The 20772-nt window shown below is 38.1% G+C and overlaps 2 protein-coding genes across 3 annotated transcripts in view; one reads left to right on the forward strand and one right to left on the reverse strand.

Moving 5' to 3' along the window:
- The window catches only part of tbc1d30 (TBC1 domain family, member 30), an 83419-nt gene extending 81632 nt beyond the window's left edge, over positions 1-1787 (reverse strand). The window contains exon 1 of one of the 2 annotated variants that reach the window (XM_052029940.1): positions 1473-1787. The gene's annotated coding sequence lies outside the window, so the exon portion shown is untranslated. Of the gene's footprint in view, positions 1-774; positions 830-1472 lie in introns of those variants that run through there. The other variant, XM_052029944.1, reaches the window with a different exon arrangement.
- Positions 1788-1848: 61 nt separating this feature from the next.
- On the forward strand, positions 1849-17622 carry gnsa (glucosamine (N-acetyl)-6-sulfatase a). Its single transcript, XM_052029945.1, has 14 exons — positions 1849-2057; positions 2595-2654; positions 2986-3192; positions 4218-4283; positions 4649-4747; positions 5679-5846; positions 6261-6343; positions 6444-6562; positions 7380-7483; positions 10116-10217; positions 10532-10642; positions 12678-12788; positions 14183-14343; positions 15379-17622. The coding sequence occupies exons 1-14, from the start codon at positions 1926-1928 to the stop codon at positions 15449-15451; spliced, it is 1596 nt and encodes a 531-aa protein (XP_051885905.1). The 5' UTR covers positions 1849-1925; the 3' UTR covers positions 15452-17622.
- The last annotated feature ends 3150 nt before the right edge of the window (positions 17623-20772 follow it).

Here is a 20772-nt window from a genome sequence, read left to right on the forward strand (position 1 = left end):
AAGATCTTACACTTTGGGAGTAAAAGCACAAAAAATGGGGCTTACACATTCAACACATTCTTAAGGATGTGAACGTAGAGCAAGACCTACTGGATCAATTATATAGTTAAATGCAAGGGTGAAGGCAGGAAGAAAAAGGCATAGAAAGCGTCCAAAAGATTTTTGGCTTTCATAAATGATGGTGCAGAGTACATTAGCAAAGAGGCAATTAAAAACCTGCAGCAAGTAATGATTATATCACAGTTAGCGCAATTATGGAAAGTGCATCAAATCATGGAGAAATCATAACATTATTGTTATCAGGATGATGCCAGAGATAGGAAAGTTTGATGACAAACCAGAGATGATTTCTGCAGAAAGGTTTATGGATAACAGGGGTCAGTTTGTAGCTTTTAAAATTGTTAAAACTCTTGATTGGGTAAACAGGGAGCAATCGTTTCCTCTTTTCAGGAATATAGTGGAAATACAATTAATACAATTGTTGAATTCTCCCACTTTAAGTAATCCCCACACCCCTCCCCCCCCAACCATGCCTCTTCTTTCCTCTCTCTTTTTTTTCTATGCACCCCCCCCCCCCCCTTTCCTTTGACCCATCCCCGGTGGATCTGCTCTCCCCCGCACCTGCCTATCACTGTTCCTTACCTGCATCTACCTATCACCACCTTGTGCCTACCCCGCCTCCCCTCTTTTGTCCACCTATCACTGCTCTGCTTTTCCCTCCTATATATTGGCCTTCCCCTTTTCCTATCTTCAGTCCCGAGGAAGGGTCCTGACCTGAAACGTTGACTGTCTGCTGAGTTCCTCCAGCATCATAGTGTTTTTCATCTAGATTCCAGAATCTGCAGTCCCTTGTTTCTATAGTGGAAATAGATCACCAATGGAAACAAATGAATATTCAGGGTCATGAGGGATGATCAGGACAGATTTAGATTGTTTCAGAAAAGAACCCACGTGTCCTTTAGCACTGTAAACATTTAAAGTTCAACATACTTACCCTTTCAAGGCTTTGCAACACTGTTTGCAGACATGTTATACAGTTCATCCCTGGTATTACTTTTCCTTGAAGAGCAGAACTCCTTGCTTTCAAGCTTTTTTCCCTGTTTACTTCTTTTAAAAATGAATCTGCCATTATGCAAGGGCAGAGGAACAACTTCAAGAGAGCCAAAGGGCAGAGTCTATAGACTCGGAAACCCCTTATTGGATATCTCCCAGCTCCAGTACCTGAGCATTATTGGCTACCCAGAGGAGGTATAGATCTCTATAAGGTCAACTGTAAACTCGGGAGCAATGGAATCCGTTTCTGATATATTCATCAGTGGGATATCTGAGAATTTTATTTATTACTGTTAACGACTTCCCTCCCCTACTCTTGAGAGGATTATTATTCATAACCCCTCTTACTTTCCTCAATCAACTAAGCGATTTGCTCAGTCAGCAACAATTGAAAACAAATAATTACATTGTATACTTACAAAAGACGAGCCTGTGACAAACCGTTGGTGCATATGCTTATTGGAAATGTTTCCTTATCTTGGAGCTGCTATGTAACGTTGCTTCACATCTCTCTGTAACAAAGGATTGAAACAATTGTTTCGCTTTCTCACAAGTTGCTATTAGTGCAATTATGCCGGGCCCCAACGACAGATTGTAAGTAAAATTATCAACTAAATGCATCAGCGTTCAACTATTGCAGTCACTGGTGTTTGGTTAAAGTAGAACCCTTGAGGAAAATAACCATTCCCCTCTGGGCTTTCACATTATTGTTGTTGCCCTTTGAAAGGTCTCGCCAGGTGCTGCGATCAGCTGATGGCTCTTTCCTGTTTTGTCGGCGCATGTGACTGGTGAATCATTGAGAAAAGCAGAGAGTGCGCAGCTCTGAATCTACAGTGGGAGGAAAGCGGTGTGGAGTGGTTGGTTACTGCGCGATGGCTGCACTGTCCACAGTATACTCGGCTGCCACTCTTTTTTTCTATGTTGCCTTTACACTGGTCAGTTCGAAGAAACCGAACGTAGTTTTGATCCTGACTGACGATCAGGATGTTCTCCTGGGCGGAATGGTGAGTGCAGGGTAGGGGCTGCGGTTTGGGGCTGGGGGCAAAGTGGGTTAGGGCACGGCTGAGGGAAGAGAGTGGCTGTGGGTTGCTTTAAAGTAGCAGAGATCTCTTTTAAACAAAGCTGGCGTCCGTATCACCGGGCCTGTTGGTGTTATCATAATGTACAGGCCTGCTGGCAGTGTTAGGCCTGGATTAAAGATGCCATTAAAAATAAAAATTGTAGATGCTGGAAATCTAGGGGAAAAATAATGGCAGCACACAGCAGTTTTCCATGAAGGGTCTTCAATCAGAAACATTAACTCTGTTTCTCTTTTCACTGATGCTGCGGGACCTGCTGAGCGTTTGCAGCATTTTCTGTTTTCTTTAAAGATGTAGTTAACCAGCCAACCACATATTTAAGTCCTTTGCATCTTTCGCTTTTGACTTCAATGGCCCAGTTTGAGGTTCTACCACTTTACATTTACTCCATGTTAATTGTAGAATGCGCGATGCATAAAGTATAATGGAGTATACTTCAGCGTGAATATTTCCCCCCTATAGACACCACTGAAGAAAACCAGGAAACTTATTGGAGATCTTGGAGTAACCTTCAATAATGTGGTGAGTTGTCTTTTTTATAGGAATAATGTGTAATTTGAGTACTAATCTGAGAGCTTCATCTGCTTTCTATGCTTATGTTTGATTATTATCATTGTATTTACTTTATTTCTGCTTAATCAGGAGATTAAATGGTGTTTAAAAATTGCTAAGTTCACTGTTGTATGAAGTGTTTATTTTACAAATATTTGTATCTCCTAAATGAAACAATTCTGTTTAAATGCTCATTTTATATAACCTTAGGAATAGATATTACCAAAGACTTGAAAATGGTGACATGTATATAATTTCAGTCTATTTCCTTGTTTTAAATATTTTGTTTGTATTTGTGCAGTATGTGGCCAGCCCACTGTGCTGCCCCAGTAGATCCAGTATCCTGACTGGGAAGTATCCACACAATCATCGTGTATTTAATAATACACTGGAAGGAAACTGCAGTAGTAAAGCATGGCAAAAAACACAAGAGCCTAACACCTTCCCAGCTATCCTCCGTAATCATTGTGGATATCAAACATTTTTTGCAGGAAAATATTTGAATGAGGTAAAGTTCTATTTTTATGTGGTTGCAATTTTATTGGTTCTGTGATTGACAAAACATCATTGTCTTTGCTTGTCATTTTGTACTTGTGTTGTATGTGTTATCATATTCAGTTTGAGACTTTGTGGATTACTTTGAATGCCATTTGCAAGTTTCAAAACATGCTTTTCAAAACAAAACTAGCAATTTTCTAAATATTCATTCCTCCTATGGTGTAGTATTTGGGACAACTACAAAGTAGAAAGTGAAGTAGTAAAATACTTGGGTGCACAAAAATTTAAGTCAGTGATCTGGAAAAGTTAGATTTTAAAATGAAAGGGAATGTTTCTATTTTTATGATATTGATTGGTACTTGTGAGTTTTTCCAGCATTTTATGTTCTGTGTTTTTTTTCATTCGTGTGAATGCGCATTGAGATTGCACTTGAATTTACAGGGGTGTTCATACCAAATAATATGGTAGAATTGGAGTCTTTAAAATGGAGCAATAGAAATTATGATTCCCTGATGTTTCTGTTTTTTTTTCAGGACACTTAATCGTGTAGGACAGTTTGTTTCTTTTGCTGTCCTTGCCATGTCTCCGTTTGTTTTGATGAGATATGATGAAACTCCAAAAATAGAGCAATTACATTGAAAAGTTAATGTTAACTTTTATCAAGTAGCTGCGTGGCAAGTCTGGAAAGAATCTAAATGTTTTCTTTTGCAATGAACAACTAACTGCAGATTATTCTCAAACTGTAGCTCCTTGTCTACACCTCCCACCATAATGCTATTATTTTTCTATGCCACTGCAAGTTTCAGTTCTCCTCTGGTAGAGGAGATGGATAGAAATAACATCCAATACATGTGCTGGACAGCAGCAGATTTGGTTGCTGAGACTTGAGGTATCTTCATTTGTATATTTTGAAGATGATGTCTTCAGGATCCTGTCATTTTCAGCTATAAATAGTTTGTTTCAGACTAAAGTATTAATTGAACTGTAAATGGAATTGTACCTCTGGTTATGCATTGTGAATTGCTTCTTCCACAGTATGGATCAGAGCCTGCAGGTGGGGTTGAACATGTTCCGCCAGGTTGGAATTACTGGCATGCTCTGGTAGGTGTTTATAAGGAGTTTGTATTTGTCTACAAAATGATTGCCTAAATGTGTAATTTTCATTAGTCTGTAGACTAATCATAGGGGTAACTCCAATGGATTACTGTAGAGATTGCATTCCAAATAATGTTTAGCCTTGTAACAGAGGGTTGGATGTTACAACAAATGTGTGACTATTGTGTCAAAAAGAATGTAGAATTGGAAGAGATGTCTTTAACAAATTTCACAAGAAATGAAAATGTGATGTATTACATTTGATGAAAAATCTCAGCTGGATATTTTAGTGTACTATTAATATATAATTTTGGCATTTGTGTGAGCTCGTATAATCCCAGAGCTAACTGTTTTCTCCTTTCTGTCGACAGGTGAAGAATTCCAAATATTACAACTACACACTTTCTGTCAATGGAAAACCACAGTATCATGGCCAGAACTATAGTCTAGATTATCTAACTGATTTGCTAGTAAGTAATTTCTGTTTTTATTAGTTTACAGACAATGAAGTACATGAATTTGAATAGAAATTTAAGCAGAGTACACAAGTTTCCTGATGACGTCAAATCCCATACATCCACAGTGAGTGAACTGCTGTGATATGAACATAGAACAGTACAGCACAGTACAGGCCCCTCGGCCTGCGATGTTGTGCCGACATTTTATCCTGCTCCAAGATCTATTTAACCCTTCCTTCCGTCATAGCCCTCCATTTTTCTATCATTCATGTGGCTATCTAAGAGTCGCTTAAATGTCCCTAATAGCTGCCTCTGCCGGCAGTACGTTCCATGCATCCACCACTCTGTGTAAAAGAAAAACTTACCTCTGACATTTCTCCCCCCCCCCCCCCCATACTTTCCTCCAATTACCTTAAAACTATGCCCCCTCATGTGAGCCATGGAGTGATCAGAATCATTATCACTGATCTATGATGTGAAATTTGTTGTTTTGAAGCAGTGCAGTGCAAAGACTTAAAATCTATAAATTAGAAAAATAAGTGTAGTGCAAATAAAAAGGAATAATAAGGTAGTGTTCATGGACTGTTCAGAAATCTGATGGCAGAGAGGAAGAAGCTGTTCCTGAATTGTTGAGTTTAGGTCTTTAGGCTCCTGTACCACCTCCCTGATGGTAGTAACGAGAAGAGGGTGTGTCCCGGATGGTGAGGGTCCTTAATGATAGCTGCCGTCTTCTTGAGGCACTGCCTTTTGAAGACCTCCTTGACGGTGAGCAGGGACTAAATTAATCTATTGATATACTTTTGTTCTTGGTCCAATGGAGTGAGTGTACGTAGTGTTTTTATTGCGCATTGTCCTCTATTTACATACTATTACCATTTTTTTTCTTACAATTATTGGAACTTCAGCTGGCACATTTTAATTTCTGCACTTTTTCATTTGGTAGTCAAATGTTTCTTTGGAGTTTTTGGAATACAGACCCAAGTATGTGCCTTTCTTCATGATGATCTCAACTCCAGCACCGCATTCCCCTTGGACTCCTGCCCCACAATATGAAAAGAGTTTTATGAATGTTAAAGCACCAAGGAACAATAACTTTAATATACATGGAAAGGTAATAAATACTGAACAATGCTTTTGTGTCATAAAATTGTCATTTTTTTTTAGTTCCAGATTTGACTAACTTCAATATTTTGCATAATATTAACAACTAAGCCAGTTGACTAGTTCCTGGCTTGGGCTGTAATTATCACTTAAATTGATATTGTTTCTGCAGTGTGAGTGTAGGATGGCCTAAAGAGAAGGCCTTGTTAGCTTTGGATGTGTTTCCATGGTGTTGGCTAAAACATTATCTTTGAAAGCTCCTGTAAAAGTATTATGCAGTATTAAGGCAGATAAAGAAAGTACATTTTTTCAATTCATGGTTAACTGTTTGTATATAAATACAGAATAGACTAGTAATTTAACTGTGTAATTTTTTTAAAAAATCATGGTCATGTCCTTAACTGTCCTTTTGAACTCTTCAAAGGATAAACATTGGCTAATCAGGCAAGCAAAGACCCCCATGACCAACTCTTCAATTAATTTTCTGGATAATGCTTTTCGGAAAAGGTATACTGTAGTTCCTTCTCTTACTTTTATTTCTTTATCTCTTTGTAGATTTGCAAATGATGAATTCCTAATTCTAAGTTGTTTGTTTTTTACTCCTCAGATGGCAAACGTTATTGTCAGTGGATGACCTTGTGGAAAAAGTAGTAAAGAAGCTAGATGCAGTCAAAGAGCTAGAAAACACCTATATTTTCTTTACATCTGATAATGGCTACCATACAGGTAAACGGCAGGATCTTGGTTCTATTTTAGGTTTTGAACTTTATTTGATGTGGTCAGATATGTTCACTTTGGAGTCCTCTTGCATGGTGGGATTATAAACTGAACATGTACCTCCTTATACCTTGGATGGTTGAATGAAAGACTGATGCAAAGGTCTGTCAATGTGTTTTAGGATGGAATGTATGTGCCATACTCTTCAGTGTATACTTTCTTTACAGTTAAAGCTTAGATTTGGGTTGATGTCAACTATAAGGAATTACATTTTTGTACAATTACAGTTTATAAAGTTCTCTTCATACAAGTAAAAGGGTAGAAGGGAAATGACACAACACTTGTACAAGGTTGTCATGGATCATGCAATTCCATTATGTACAATTCCTATCTGAAGTGGTAGGAATTCTGCATTATAGCTGGGGTTTAAATTGTTCAAACAAGCTTCTCGGCCATATCTTCAGTAATCTTCTGCTGTATTTCTTAGAATTACAACTAAAATCCTGTAACGTCAGTTATCAATGCACGAATCACAAAACTGCTTTATGTAAATCATACAAGACTGGGGCAGCATCTCTTTACTCCTTTCCAAAGGAACTACAGTGGATAACAGAAGTATTAAAATAAAAGCAAAAATGCTGTAAATACTGAAGTTGGACAATATCTACATGAAAGACACAATCTTTTGGGTGGTTGATTTTTGCATCAGATCAGTTTTATTTCATTTACTGGCAGAAAATAAAACTATATATCTGAAGTGAAGCTGTAAATCTGGATTTAATGGAGTTTTCTGCTACAGTATCATCATGTTTTAAATGTATTTTAGGTCAATTTTCTTTGCCAATTGACAAACGACAGCTGTATGAATTTGATATAAAAGTGCCATTGCTTGTGCGAGGACCTGGAATCAAATCTAACACTAGTAATAAGGTATGTGCTGCAGACTGATTTTTTAACTTGACTGAATGGAATGTTCTATGTTCAAAATGATCTAAAGTAGAATGCAGGCAAGTATATATTTTAGTCTGGTTATACAGTATCTAAAGGTGCTTTAGAAACCAAAGTGATTTTATGAATTCAAGGCTAGCAATTATTTTGTATCTGTTTTTATGTTCATCTGAATCTGTGTGTAGTCTTTGGAGCCACCTCCTTAACTTCTAGGGCAAGACAGTCTAACCCACCATTCATCACTTTTTTTTAACCTGATTTAATGTGAGCTGCTTGGCAAACACTGGCTGATTTTTGTTTTTGTTTGAACTCTGTTGTTCCATAGTACATCCCTGGCAAATAACACATCGTGCTGGTCTCATTGCATGCAGGAGGTCACTTAACTGCCCCTCCTGTGCTGGTGATGCCAGCATGAAAGACTGCTTCCCAAAACCTACTCTGACCTCATAAGCAATGCTTAACATCCAGATTCCCTTTATTATTCAAGAACACAGGAATAAAAATAGATGCTAGAGTTAAACAGGGCATGGAGTTTTACATTAATTGCAATCTTATAATTGTTCAGTTTCCATTTCTTAGTTTCAGGAATTCAATCTTTAGGCAATTTATGGCAAGGAAGCAACATATTGCCTCATTTAAAATCATAGAACATAACGAAAGTATTTTTCTATGTACGTTGCTGCTGGTTGGATAATTTTAAAATTGCAACAGTGATAACTAATTTGACAGACAAAAATACAGCCAGTTTGGTGATGATGAAAGGTAGTGAGCAACCACATCCTTTTTGGGCAATAAAGTGTGAGATGGCTCCTGTGCACCATCTGCACTTTATGTGAGATGTTGGTGGTGTTAGAGTGTGCTGATGGGGATAGAATAGAATAACCTGAAGCAAACATTGTTATTTCTCCCCCTCCGCGCGTGCCCCCCCCCCCCCCCCCCCACCACCATTATCACTTCCTTTGGCGTCATCTGCTTATCAGGTGCAAGTATCTGGCTTCAATAGTTTAAAGCTATTATTTGAAGCCTTTTTGTATGGTGAATAAATAAGTGGATTTGTTACTGGTTTCAAGAACTTTCTTCACAGCCATCATTATTTTGCAATCAAATAATGGGTTTCTTGAGCTGCATCTCTCTGCACATCTCCCATTTGTCTGATCAGTGCCTCAAATGATCCAGCCCAAAAAAAATACATTTTTCCTGGATCATCTACCCAACCAATGCTGCTGATTCTCTGTCTGTGAAACCCTTGCCCCACCTCAGTTTATGATCCCCTTCCCACTCGCACACTACATCCTACAATAAAACAAATCATTTCTCCCCCTTGTAAAATGAACAGCTACTGGGACAATGCTCATGTAAATGTGGAAACATTTCACATGACATATATTGAATCTCAAAAGTGACCTTCCATCCAACAGACAGACAAAAAATGTGGGAAGCTCATTGGCTAGAAAGGAATTGACACAAACTATTTACCATTGTTACGTGGATCATGAAATTTTATTATGTACAACTCCAAAATGAAGTACAGAAAGTCAGCTGTTGCTAAAGGGAAGTTCTGTTTGAAGTCATCAGTCCATGAAATAAACCAGTGCCAAAATCTGATTTTTCTGCTTGCCCATCTCTCTTGTTCGAGGTGCTATAATTTGATACAAACTGATATCCTTTTGCTTTTGAGGGAATGGCATCTCTGCTTTAGCATAATAGCATAACCATGAAAGTAATCTCTTTGCCTTGGAAAGCAAGATTGGATTATGAATGTTAGAACAAAACAGCAGAAAGCACTGGTTTCTTTTCCTTATCTTTTAGGATTTGGACACTTTATTGTGGGATTTCCTACCATGTAATTTAATACACCAGGCATTGTAGAATAGTCTTGTGTCTCCACTCACCGAGTACCCTGCTGGACCCGAGACCTCATTCTTTCCCAGGGTCTCATTTAAACAGAGGTTTCCATTTGGTGGTCTAAGTGTGCTGAAAAATTGGTGACCAACTCCAATCCAACTTACTTTGTGCAGGAAAGTAAATGGGAGCAGTTACAGCAGTGATTCAGACATTCTGGCCCACTATATTTTCAACAATCTGATTTCTCTTTTGAACCTAGCAACCTGTTCAGTATTGCGAACACCTGAGAACACTGAAGATATTATAATGAGGTCCTGTGTTCAGTGAAACCAAAAAACCCACTTAAATACATGGAGCTAATTTTTTATTTTGGATAATGTAGCAACATTATTATGTTCCATGTTTAATCACTTTTTTTCATGGTTCTCAAAATTCAGACTTTATCATTCTATGAATTGCAGTTCTTTCATAAATGGAGCCTATTCCCCGTACATATTGACTTGGATAATAATCTTATCTTTAAAATTGTATAACAATTATTCTCTCCCAAGATCAGTCACTCGATAAATCAAATTCTGTTAATATATTGTGAGGAGGGGAGTGAAATCTATTGCAATTAGATTGAAATGAATCTTTTTCTGATTTATGTGCTACTGATAATCTCTAAATTTAGCAACCAGTTCTCATTTTTGGCACCATCTTCAATTTTTAAAATAATTGGGAAGACTCTGGCAAAAGTCTAAATTGAGAACTTTTCTTCCTTCTCCAGATGCTTGTAGCAAATATTGATTTGGCTCCCACAATATTGGACCTTGCTGGCTATGATATTAACAAGACAAGGATGGATGGCATGTCTCTCTTGCCGCTGCTGGTAAATTTGTGAATGACTATCTGTGTGTAGCTGTTTTGTTTTTGATGGATTATTTGTACTTCCATGGAGAATCTGTTTTTCAGTATTTTAATCATGATATAGAAACAACTCCTGTAAAATAACTAATTTCATCGTTGGCTGTCAGTTAGCACAGATTAACTGCGAATTTTATTTTGGCTGCAAATCAGTGACAAAGAAGTTGGATGCTAAGATGGTAATAAAACTAGATAATCATTAAACATCTGGGGGTTAATGGGTGTACTTTGCAGTATATCTGAAACTCTCGCTTTGACTAATTTTGCTTCTTTCGGCAGAATGATGTGGCAAAAAATGTGATGTGGAGGACTGACCTCCTTGTAGAATATCAAGGAGAGGGACATAATACAAGTGATCCTACCTGCCCTTCATTAGGGCCTGGGGTGACAGTGAGTTTTGTTTTTCTGATACTGTAAAACTTGCATGTTATTTGTAGGGAATTGCAATATAAATGGCTTGAATTCAATTACAAATTCTAAACTGTACACTATTCAGAATTTTTTGGTTTGTGCTCTTGTGTATTTACATGACGCTCCCACCTTTGTTTTTGCACAGAGTGCTTTTGGGTGTTTGTTGGAAAATGAATGAATAAATTAGTGGAGCAGTTGGTAGTTGTTGGGGGAGAGAGGGAGATCTCCCAAGGTGATGAGGTCAGTGATGGTGCGGGAGATAATGTCCTGGTGGTCCTCAGTGGGGTCATGGTCCAGGGGTGGATGGGAGGAAGTGTCTGAGAGTTGGCGTCTGGCCTCTGCAAGGTAGAGGTCAGTGTGCTAGAGTACCATGGCACCACCTTTGTTGGCTGGTTTTAAAACTACGTCAGGGTTGGTGTAGAAGGCGTGGAGAGCAGAACGTTCAGAAGGGGTGAAGTTAGAGTAGGTGAGGGGAGCAGTAAAGTCAAGACAGCTGATGTGGTGCCGACAATTAGAATGGTGCGGGGGGTAATGTCCTGGTGGTCCTCGGTGGGAATAAATTGGGATCTGGTTGTAATCTGCACTGTCAGTCATGCCAAAATTAAGCTCAGTACACTAAAATTTTAGCCCTGTTGAAAATGGAACCTTGTACCCTGTAGGTCCATTGGACTTACTGCACTGTTATGACACTCCAAATGAGAAAGAATTTGATACTGTGCATATATGTAGGCTGCTTTGATCTCATGGCAAAAATAATGACTATGTCACATACTCTCAGTTTACAAACTGAACCCTACATCTTACTGATCTCAGGAGATGAGATTTGTTGTTAAGTTCATTATCAGCCTATGTGCTTCTGTTCTGTCATGTCACCTATTGGGAAATATTTCTCGTATGGAGTGACTTTTACAGTATTGACTTGGCTCCCTTGTGTCTCTTGCAGGATTTCCACGATCATGCTTGTCTTTTCTGGCTGCAAAGCTCCCAAAGTCTTCTGGCTATCAAAGGCCTTTTTCACTGTTTCTAAATGTCTTTGATCATCAGAAATATTTAAAAATGGTGGAAATGTATTTATTCTCTTAAAACTATTTTTATCAGTATTTATTTGAATTCTCAATATAATGCATTAAAATGAGTAATGATTTAAAAGTGTACTTGTATACTTGGCTTCACTTACCTTTTTTCTAGGCAGTTTGGCACCCCCATGCAAGTAAATGGGGTCACAGTAGATGTGCCACCTATGGCTAGTATAAGACTGAGGGGCCAGATATGAAGTGTAACAGACCCCTCTCCTTAGCTACATACACCTGGAACTGTCCCTAGATTTGGTGCTGAGTTCAGTTGCAGCTGCACCTGACCTCGAATGACCTGCACTTCTGCACTGCAGTGCACAGGCATGGAAATAAGTTGTGTATTAATGTGGACACTGGAGCTAGCTGGGATTTCTTGAAAGTTGCTGACTAGTTGTCAGCATTAAGTTTGGGTACGTTCTCTAAAATGTTTTCAAGGATTTGATTCCCAACTTGGAATGTGGGACCCGTCTCAGCAGGGAATATTGGGAGCACCAGTGATTGCAAGAGGTCCTTGAGTCTTTAACAACATTGAGGAAACTCCTCAAGGAAGTTTGCGGTATGTGCGTGAAACTTCAGCTGCCCCAGTTGGCTGTCCTGGGGATTGTTAGTAACCCTAGGATCCTTTAAAAGGTGGAATCTGTGGCACATTAAGTACTTATTTGGGATTGGTTGATGGTAGTAGGGAGGTCATGAAGAAAGCAAAGTTCACTTGTTCATGCACTTTCATTGGCTGCAATAAAATGTTCCTTTGTGTAGGTGGGTGGCAAAAAAGTTAGAGGATGAGAGGAATAAATTGCAGGGCCACTTGAAAATAAGGAAAGGGGAATGGCATTAGTGGGATTTCTCTAGGGGCTAGCACAGAGCCAATGGGTTAAATGGCTGTATTCTGTGTGATAATAAATGTGTAATCTCCACTTATTGTATCAAACGTTTTCCTGCAGAACTGTTTCCCTGACTGTGTGTGTGAAGATGCATATAACAACACCTACGCATGTGTGAGAACTATTGCCACTCCAGCTGACCTACAGTACTGTGAATTTGATGATAGTGAGGTGAGTGCAGTTAAGGTGCAATTCCATTGTCCTTTTTTGGGGTGTTGTCTAATTTTTAAATGATGCTTTCTCCTTTCACTGTTTTGTCCGTTAAACTATTTGAGCCTGGTTGGGGTTACTTTTGTCATGCAACAGTGGTACTAATAACTGCTTTACACTTCAACCACAATTACAAAAAAAGTTAATGTAATTGGGGCAGTTTCACTGGAGGATAAGACCAACTTCTGAAGATAAAGGCTCTACTCTGGGTATTTGTGGTTGTAGGCTAACTTCAAGTTGCTAGTTCTGATGAACCTTTTCTTTCTAGGAAAGTTTATAGCAAGAAATGAATTAGAATTGTAACTGTACATGCATGAAATTACATGTTGTAGTTTGAATTTTTATGTGGTCCTGTAGGTCACAAGTCTTTGGAACTTTCTTTCTCAAAGAACAGTAAAACCAGAGTCTGAATGCTTTTAATGCAGAAGTTGATGTTTTTAATAAGCAAGGGGTTTAAAGGTTATTGGGATAGGTAGGAATGTGGAATTGAGGTTGTAATGGGATCAACCCTTTTCTTATTGATTAACCACAGGCTTAAGGGGCTGACTGGCCTACCTTTTATGCCTAATTGGAATGTTTGTATCTGATTTGTAACATGGGCAGTCTTGGTGTGCTTGGACATCCTGTAATGAAAGAGCCATTGTTCTTTGTTAAGTTCTCAATTATACAGAATTTTTGGCCTCAGTTCTACTTGCAGTAACAGGAAGTGTGGTAGAAGTGAAAGGATAAGGTGCCGTGAAATATAATCTAACCTTTTAATGTAGCAGGTCTTGTAATGATTGAACAGCAATGATTTTGGAGGTGGAATTAGCATAACGGCAACTTTTGTAGTCCCAGTAAAGTCAATTCTATATGCTAAATCAGATAAACCTGGCTTGGTTTGCCTTTTAAAAGAATATGCATTTGTTGGATCTCTGTCCTGTCTTTGATTAATCCACAGGAATTACCTTTGTCAAAACCAGATTCTGGGTGGTTGGGGGAGGGGATGGTGGGTGGCTGATGTGGACACTATGTACATTAGGAAAACTTCTACAATCATAACTGAGTAGATTCTGGGATTGCTTTATGCAATGATTTTGATTTTTTTTGAGTTATGATTTGCTATCAGTGGCATGTGAAGTTTCATGTGCCGCCATCTGAATGTTAAAAATTTGACTTGGGGGGGGGGGGGGGGGAGGGAGGAGAAGTCTCCAATAGCTAGTTAATAATGAATATGGATAAAGTGAAGAAGAAGAGGTGGTGGTGTCCATTAGTAGGTGCAGTATTGTTATTGATACTCCAAACAATTATTGTCTTTGCAAAGAAAAGCAAACAAATTTCCATGACCCAAGGATTTTTTTCCTTTTTTATTTAAGGTCTTTGTGGAAGTCTATAATCTAACCTCTGACCCACACCAGATCATAAATATAGCAAAGACTATAGATCAAGAAATTCTTGAGAAGATGAACCATCGTCTAATGATGTTACAGTCTTGTTCTGGATCAACATGCCATACGCCTGGGGTATATGATCCAAGGTAAGAAAGAATGTTTGTGCATCACTAGTAAGTACACAATTGCTAATGCAGTATTTCCATTGGTAACTACGTTCTGCCTGAACAATAACAAGTGAAAGTTAATAGTGGCTTCCTTTAGTCCCTTGCTCTATATTAGTATAATAGCAACTAATGTAAGTAGCCAATGTATGTGAATAGCTGGTCTTGCCTGTTATCAGTCTAGATCCAGGTCTTGGACAGACACAGGTGTCAGGATGCAAGAGAGTAGAAGTTATTTTGGCACTTGCATCTTAACTTGGAAGAGGACTTTATTTCAGGCTTTATAGGAAAAAATGATCAATGGGTTGTTAATTTTTGTCTAATTATCCTAGTTATTCTAGTAAATTCAATTTCTCACTGTATATGCATCTTTGACCTATCAACGAATCTACTGCAGAACATAACTGTTTTCCTAAGAGTGCAGTTGACAGCAGTCATGAAGTTTCTCTAGGTATCTACAAGATGCCTTGCCATGCTTTGATGATAAATGGGTATAGGTTCCAAGAGAAACTCTTCAGATTTTTGCCATTTTCTAACTGCTTTGATGTTTTATTTTATTCAATGGTCTTTGTAGTAGTACTCCATGAAACTATCCTGTTATGGTTCCAATGTGGCCTGTATTGTAAATGTTATAGATTCTCTCCTCCCTTGCATTATGGATTTACACTTGTACATGTGCCTCAGCTACAGTACATGGAAGTAAAAGTTCTTCATAAAATTCTACTCCAGTCTTGCTCTGCTAAATTTTTTTCAGTGCATTTGGCAGTTCCCAGCTATTTGAAATATGACAATTTTGATGGACCAAAATAGCTGGTATTGCCACGTGTGCACAAATTTGTTGTGCATCTTGACTTGGCTGCTACCTTTGGCTAAGCTGAGAGGTACAGGGCCTTGCAATTCTGCTCGCTCCATGTATGCAAATTGGTAGTATTTGTGGTGCCTGTTGTGGTAATTTAAATGGTACTTTATATGTTGAAATCATTATTCAATTTAACAAGTGTTTTTTCTATATTTTAGGTACAGATTTGACCCTAGACTAATGTTTCATCATGGACCTACTGCACCCAAGCTATTCCATAAAGTCTTATGAGATCTGTTTGTCAGTTGTCATTTGTGATGTGCCATCTTCCTTACCTGTGTGGACAGATCTAAATTGAGGAATATTTTTCTTCCTATCACAGCCTCCTCCCCCACCCCACCAAAAATGTACTTTTCATGTCTTCTTAAAAAAAGAAAAATGGAAATGTAATTTGGGAATTTTTAATACTTTTAGTTCTGTTACAGCAGCACTATTTATTTGCAAGAACTATTGCCTTTTAATTTAAAGGAATGTGTGCACATAACTGCTTGAGTGAGATATGACCCAAATCAGACAGTTTAGGCTTCTGATTTCCTTGCACGAATAGTTATCTGCCGACCAGCATCCATAGCCTCTCCTTTGATGGGTACTGCATGATATTTCCAGTGAAGTCCCTGCTTTTGAACACCATAGCATTATCTTGTGCTAATAGTTCAGTTTGCATGCAACTCCTGAACAAACTTCACTGTAAAGGTAATAGAACAAGCAGAAAATTGAAGAGGTGCATTCAGTTCCACTGTGGTAGAATTTTCACTTTTATGCCTGGGAGGCAGATAAACTGATCAAACACTGGTAAGAAATTCTGTTCAAAGTGAGATTTGTTGCATTTGTCAATCCCTGTCTTGGAATGGAACAAAATATTTCACCATGAACAGTGATATAGGATTTCCTCCTTGCATTTTTTTGGGGGTCAGACTGGTGTGAATGGAGGAAATTCATCTGATTCTGAATGAACATATCTTTTTAAGTTTAAACATTTCCCAGTGTTAAATACTGTAGCGTGATCTCATCTTGGGCACAATAGTACTATTTCTGTTCTACCCCAGCTGATTTTTGATTTCATTACCAACTGGAGGTCATTAACATGACCTTCACTGTTTCCAGGGCTACAAGATTTCTTAATTTCTTGGTTGTGACTATTTCTCTTGCATCCTTGAAAATGGAAGGAATTTTGTGTTCTAGGTTGCATTGCCATCAATTGGCTAGCTCGCCTAGTCTCTGATTTTTTTTATTGTGTTGGGGATTGTGGATAAGCAATTTACTTGTCAAGTTTATTTCTGATGTGCATCATTCAATACTTTAACAAAAAAAGGTGGTGAAATATCTTGTTTCTAAGCTTGAAGTACTTCAGTATAATGTTCAGAAATTTGTCTATAAAACCTGATTTCAGTAGAATGAAATGAAGATTACTTTCAAATGAAGTATAATTTAGATAATTGCACTGAAGGATTTAGGGTCCCCACTTTTGGATGATTTTCAAACTTGCTGGATTTGTGCTCTTATGCATTTTCCTTCCCAGCTGAACATGAGGAAGATGTGTGACTCAAAGTGGCTATTCATTGCTTACAAAGTATGGCTAGAATGGCAGCAGTATCCACCATCCATGTTATCTGCCCTCTGGCTATCAAGATACCTCCATTTTTTGTCTATCAAGTGTTGGCTTATTGATCAATTGTACACTAAACCTAACCACTTCCTATTGTATCCTGCACTGTTGTATAAACTATCAGAATATCTTTATATTCAAGGGTGAAATTGTTTCTTTATAATGTTTTACACTTGTTGATTTCTCCAAATGTGATGCTTAATAGTTGTATTGTCAGTGCAAACTAAAATAATTCTGGGTGGAATGCTGAAGCAATGTAAATTGTCTGAAGGACAAACAAAACTACAACTAAGCTATCTTTTCACTGGCATAAATGTTTAGTGTATAGTTGACGCAATGCATCTAGGATAGAAATCTAAGTTTTGATGTGCATTAGTGAATGAGTTTAACTAGCAATGCTTGCAGACTAAGGTGTACCTTTTGCTTGGTATACCTGTTAAATCTACAGCAAGTAATCATGTACTTGAGAGCAAGCACTTGATTTGCCCTCTAATACAGGGGCTCAGAAAACATTCTGCATATCATTATTGCGTTGCTGATCACAAATCTTGTATTTTCAGTCCCAAACAAAGTTTTCACTTTTTTTTAAAGCAGTTTGGATAACCATTTGTATAAACAATATTATTAAGGAGGTTCAGACTCGAGGCACTTGTAATGCTGATTTGAATTGAGATTTCATGCTTTTTTCCAAAGATGATTTAAGTGCCCTTGATCGTATTTTTTGAGATTGTGTGTGTGTATATGATGGCTTAATTCAAACCTTGCACTTATTTAATAAACTACTTTACAATTTGAAGTTTTTGATTTTCTTTCATTCCTCCCATCCCATCACCACTAATTGTAAAGGTAGAGTCTTAAAGTTAATGCCACCCAGAGAAAGATCATGCCCCTAATAAGGTTATTAGTTCTGCATGACACCTCTGCATTTCTTTTTAGAAAACAAAGTAGCTCCCAGTATAAAAGAAAATGATATGGATACCAAATAAGGCAGCCATGCATGAAATGTTATTAATTATGATGTTCTGATCTGTATTTTACTCTTTCCAATAGCTTAAAGATTGTACTCGTCTTTTTGTGTCAGTTGTACCTTTGGTTACCTTCCTGCTGGAAAGTGATAAACTGTAAGGCTAGAAGCCTACTTTACAATTTTTTTTAAAAAGCTTTGTTCATTTACATTGGGAATGTACTACTTTTCCACAGAAATTTGGCGTAGCTATTTTCACATTCAAGAAGTTTCAAGTTCTACACTTTTTTTTAGAATATCTAGTGTTACTTGAGGGAAACATTTTGTTAAACAATTTTCTTCAGTTAAAGCAACTTTGAAAGTTTCCCTTACACAAAAAATGTTGGACATGCTCAGATCTATAGAGCTTTCCCAATACTTTCTACTCTTGGTTTTTCAAATGTGCATGGTATGGTCACATTACGTAGTATAGTAGACTAAAAGCATCTGGCATATTAAAAACTCTTGCTAGATTACTAACTACTTGATTGTGTAAGTGGATGGTAGGACCACCCACTAATTAAGAAAAATAGAAGTTTATCTATACAGATGTTCAGTATGCCTGAGTGTTTTTAGAGCTATAATTTATTCTTTACCAGAAATATCGAATCCATTTCTAATGAATGGTACAGCAAATGAAACAGATGACTGCTAATCTGTCTGTAATTCAAGTACGTGTTAAGGAAAATAGTATTCCATCCACTACTGCAATGCGAATCTTCTGCCCACCATAAGAAGTGCTTCTGTATAAAGTCTTAGCACAGATAAATTGATGGGAAGAATATGGAAGTCACTTTTTTTTTGGACTAAGTCCAGATGGGATCAAGGAACAAAGGGATCAGTGAATACAAATGGACCATTCATTAAAATTTGGACCAAAGGAAAAAGCACATATTAAGATTTATTTATAGAGCAATAGAATTGAAAAGAAAGGAATTTGCACAAACCTATCACCACCTTGTGCCCACCCTGCCTCCCCTCTTTTTCTACATATATTGAGCTTCCCCTTTTCTTATCTTCAGTTCTGAAGAAGGGTCCTGACCTGAAAAGTTGACTGACTGCTTTTCTCCACGGATGCTGCCTGACCTGCTGAGTTCCTCCAGCATCTTGTTTTTCCAATTTGCACAAAGCCTACATTGAACCATACTTTGAGCACTCAATTTAATGCCCATTCCTAATTGTCCAAAAAGTAGTGGTGAGCTGTCCTCTGGAATTGCTTCAGTTCTTCTAGTGAAGGTACACGGAGTTCCATGATTTAGACTCAGTGTGATGAAGACTGGATGGCAATATGTTGGACGGGAGCCTGTGGGCAGTGGTGTTCCCATGTGATTGGTGCTATTGTGCTTAGGGGTAGAGGTTTGGTAGATGCTGTTTGAGTAGCCAGGTGAGTAAATGAAGTGCATTTTGTAGGTGGTGCACACTACAGCTGCTCTACACAAGTAAAGAAGCTTCTTTCAAATTCTCTGGATTTTTTGATGACCATCTTTCCTCAATGGCTCCTAGATAGGCTCTTCCTTGAAGTACATGCAGAAAGAATGGTTTGATTTACCAAAATCGTTCATTGTCCTAAAATGTCTCCATTCAGTTAGCTGTTAGCCTTCTTTTCTCAAAGAGAGACCTACTCTGTTTTCCTGATACACAACCTCTCACATTTCTGGTATCATCCCACATCCTCTTCTCTGCACCATCTCCACTGTTTCTATATCATTTTATAACATGGCAGTATGCAAAGTATGGTCTTGCTAGCAACACCCAGATCCTGAAAATGACACACTAAAACATCCTGTTGGTTATTAAAAGTAAATTGTTTTTGCAGTCAGATGTCTTGCAGTCCATGCTAAGGCTCCTGAATTTATTTTACAATAGTTCTGAACTAACTTGGCAAGATCATAGTTTTTTTTTTAAGTCTATGTACCCCACAGCTATACATGGTCTGATATATGAAAATCTGCTCACTTGACTACATGTGTACATTCACTTTAACCAACTGTCTGCTCAGTTCCTTGATTCTGCAGCTGCAACAAAGTATATGGAATGTGCACTTGAGACTGATTACAGTTACAACAGTTAAACCCAAATAAAGCAATTGAAAGAAAATTCAATGGATAATTCACTAAGAAACATGTATTTTAACCTTAAACCCCACTTTTGGATTAGATTTCAATCTCAGAATAAAGAGTGTACTGTACAATGGGAGCATTTTGTGAGATGTTATAGCACCATCTGGTAACCAGAGTTTGCAATTACAGAGACCAGTCCACGTGGGTCATTTTAATAAAAGTGCAGAAGGTAAGTTCCAATGTGGGAAAATCCTTAGATCAAAAGAATGGAAATGCCTACTGGGATGGATGTTGCATATTCTGCAATATCCTATATAAGGGAAGAGAGCAGGTGAGGCACTGTAGCTGGAGACTACATCAAATCTATGAATGTATAGTGAACAACGGTCCTACCAGGAAGTTCAAGGGAACTATGTGTGCACAGATTGCACTATCTTTGAAATGCTAGAGGAAAATTTCTTCTTGTAGGTTCTTGTCAGTCTAAATAATCAGAGCCCTTGATTTCCTACAGTTTCATTTATTTTCAGTGATCCATTAAGAAACGATGAGCAACTTAAATTGATGTGGAAATGCTATCCTTTTCCAAGGCATATTATTTCCTCATGTGACTCCTGCAGAATAAAGAGAGAGGGCCATCAGACATGAGGTAGACAGAGAGTGGGATACATGAGAGGATGGAGGAGGCTAATGTGACTAGCATGTACCACAGTAGCGTAGCAGCACAATGCTATTATAGCGCCAGCGACCTGGGTTCAATTCCGGCCACTGTAAGGAGTTTAGTACGTTCTCCCTGTGTCTGCATGGGTTTCCTCCAGGTGCTACAGTTTCCTCCTACATTCCAAAGATGTACGGGTTAGGAAGTTGTGGGCATGCTGTGTTGGCG

Source organism: Pristis pectinata, chromosome 15, assembly GCF_009764475.1.
Source record: "Pristis pectinata isolate sPriPec2 chromosome 15, sPriPec2.1.pri, whole genome shotgun sequence".
NCBI lineage: Eukaryota > Metazoa > Chordata > Chondrichthyes > Rhinopristiformes > Pristidae > Pristis > Pristis pectinata.

Excerpts from the sequence above, each read along its gene's own strand:
- gnsa (XM_052029945.1), top strand. The coding sequence starts at position 1,926 with ATGGCTGCACTGTCCACAGTATACTCGGCTGCCACTCTTTTTTTCTAT. Across the intron at positions 6,344-6,443 it reads GATAATGCTTTTCGGAAAAG|ATGGCAAACGTTATTGTCAG; the intron begins GTATACTGTAGT and ends TTTACTCCTCAG. Across the intron at positions 10,643-12,677 it reads CATTAGGGCCTGGGGTGACA|AACTGTTTCCCTGACTGTGT; the intron begins GTGAGTTTTGTT and ends GTTTTCCTGCAG.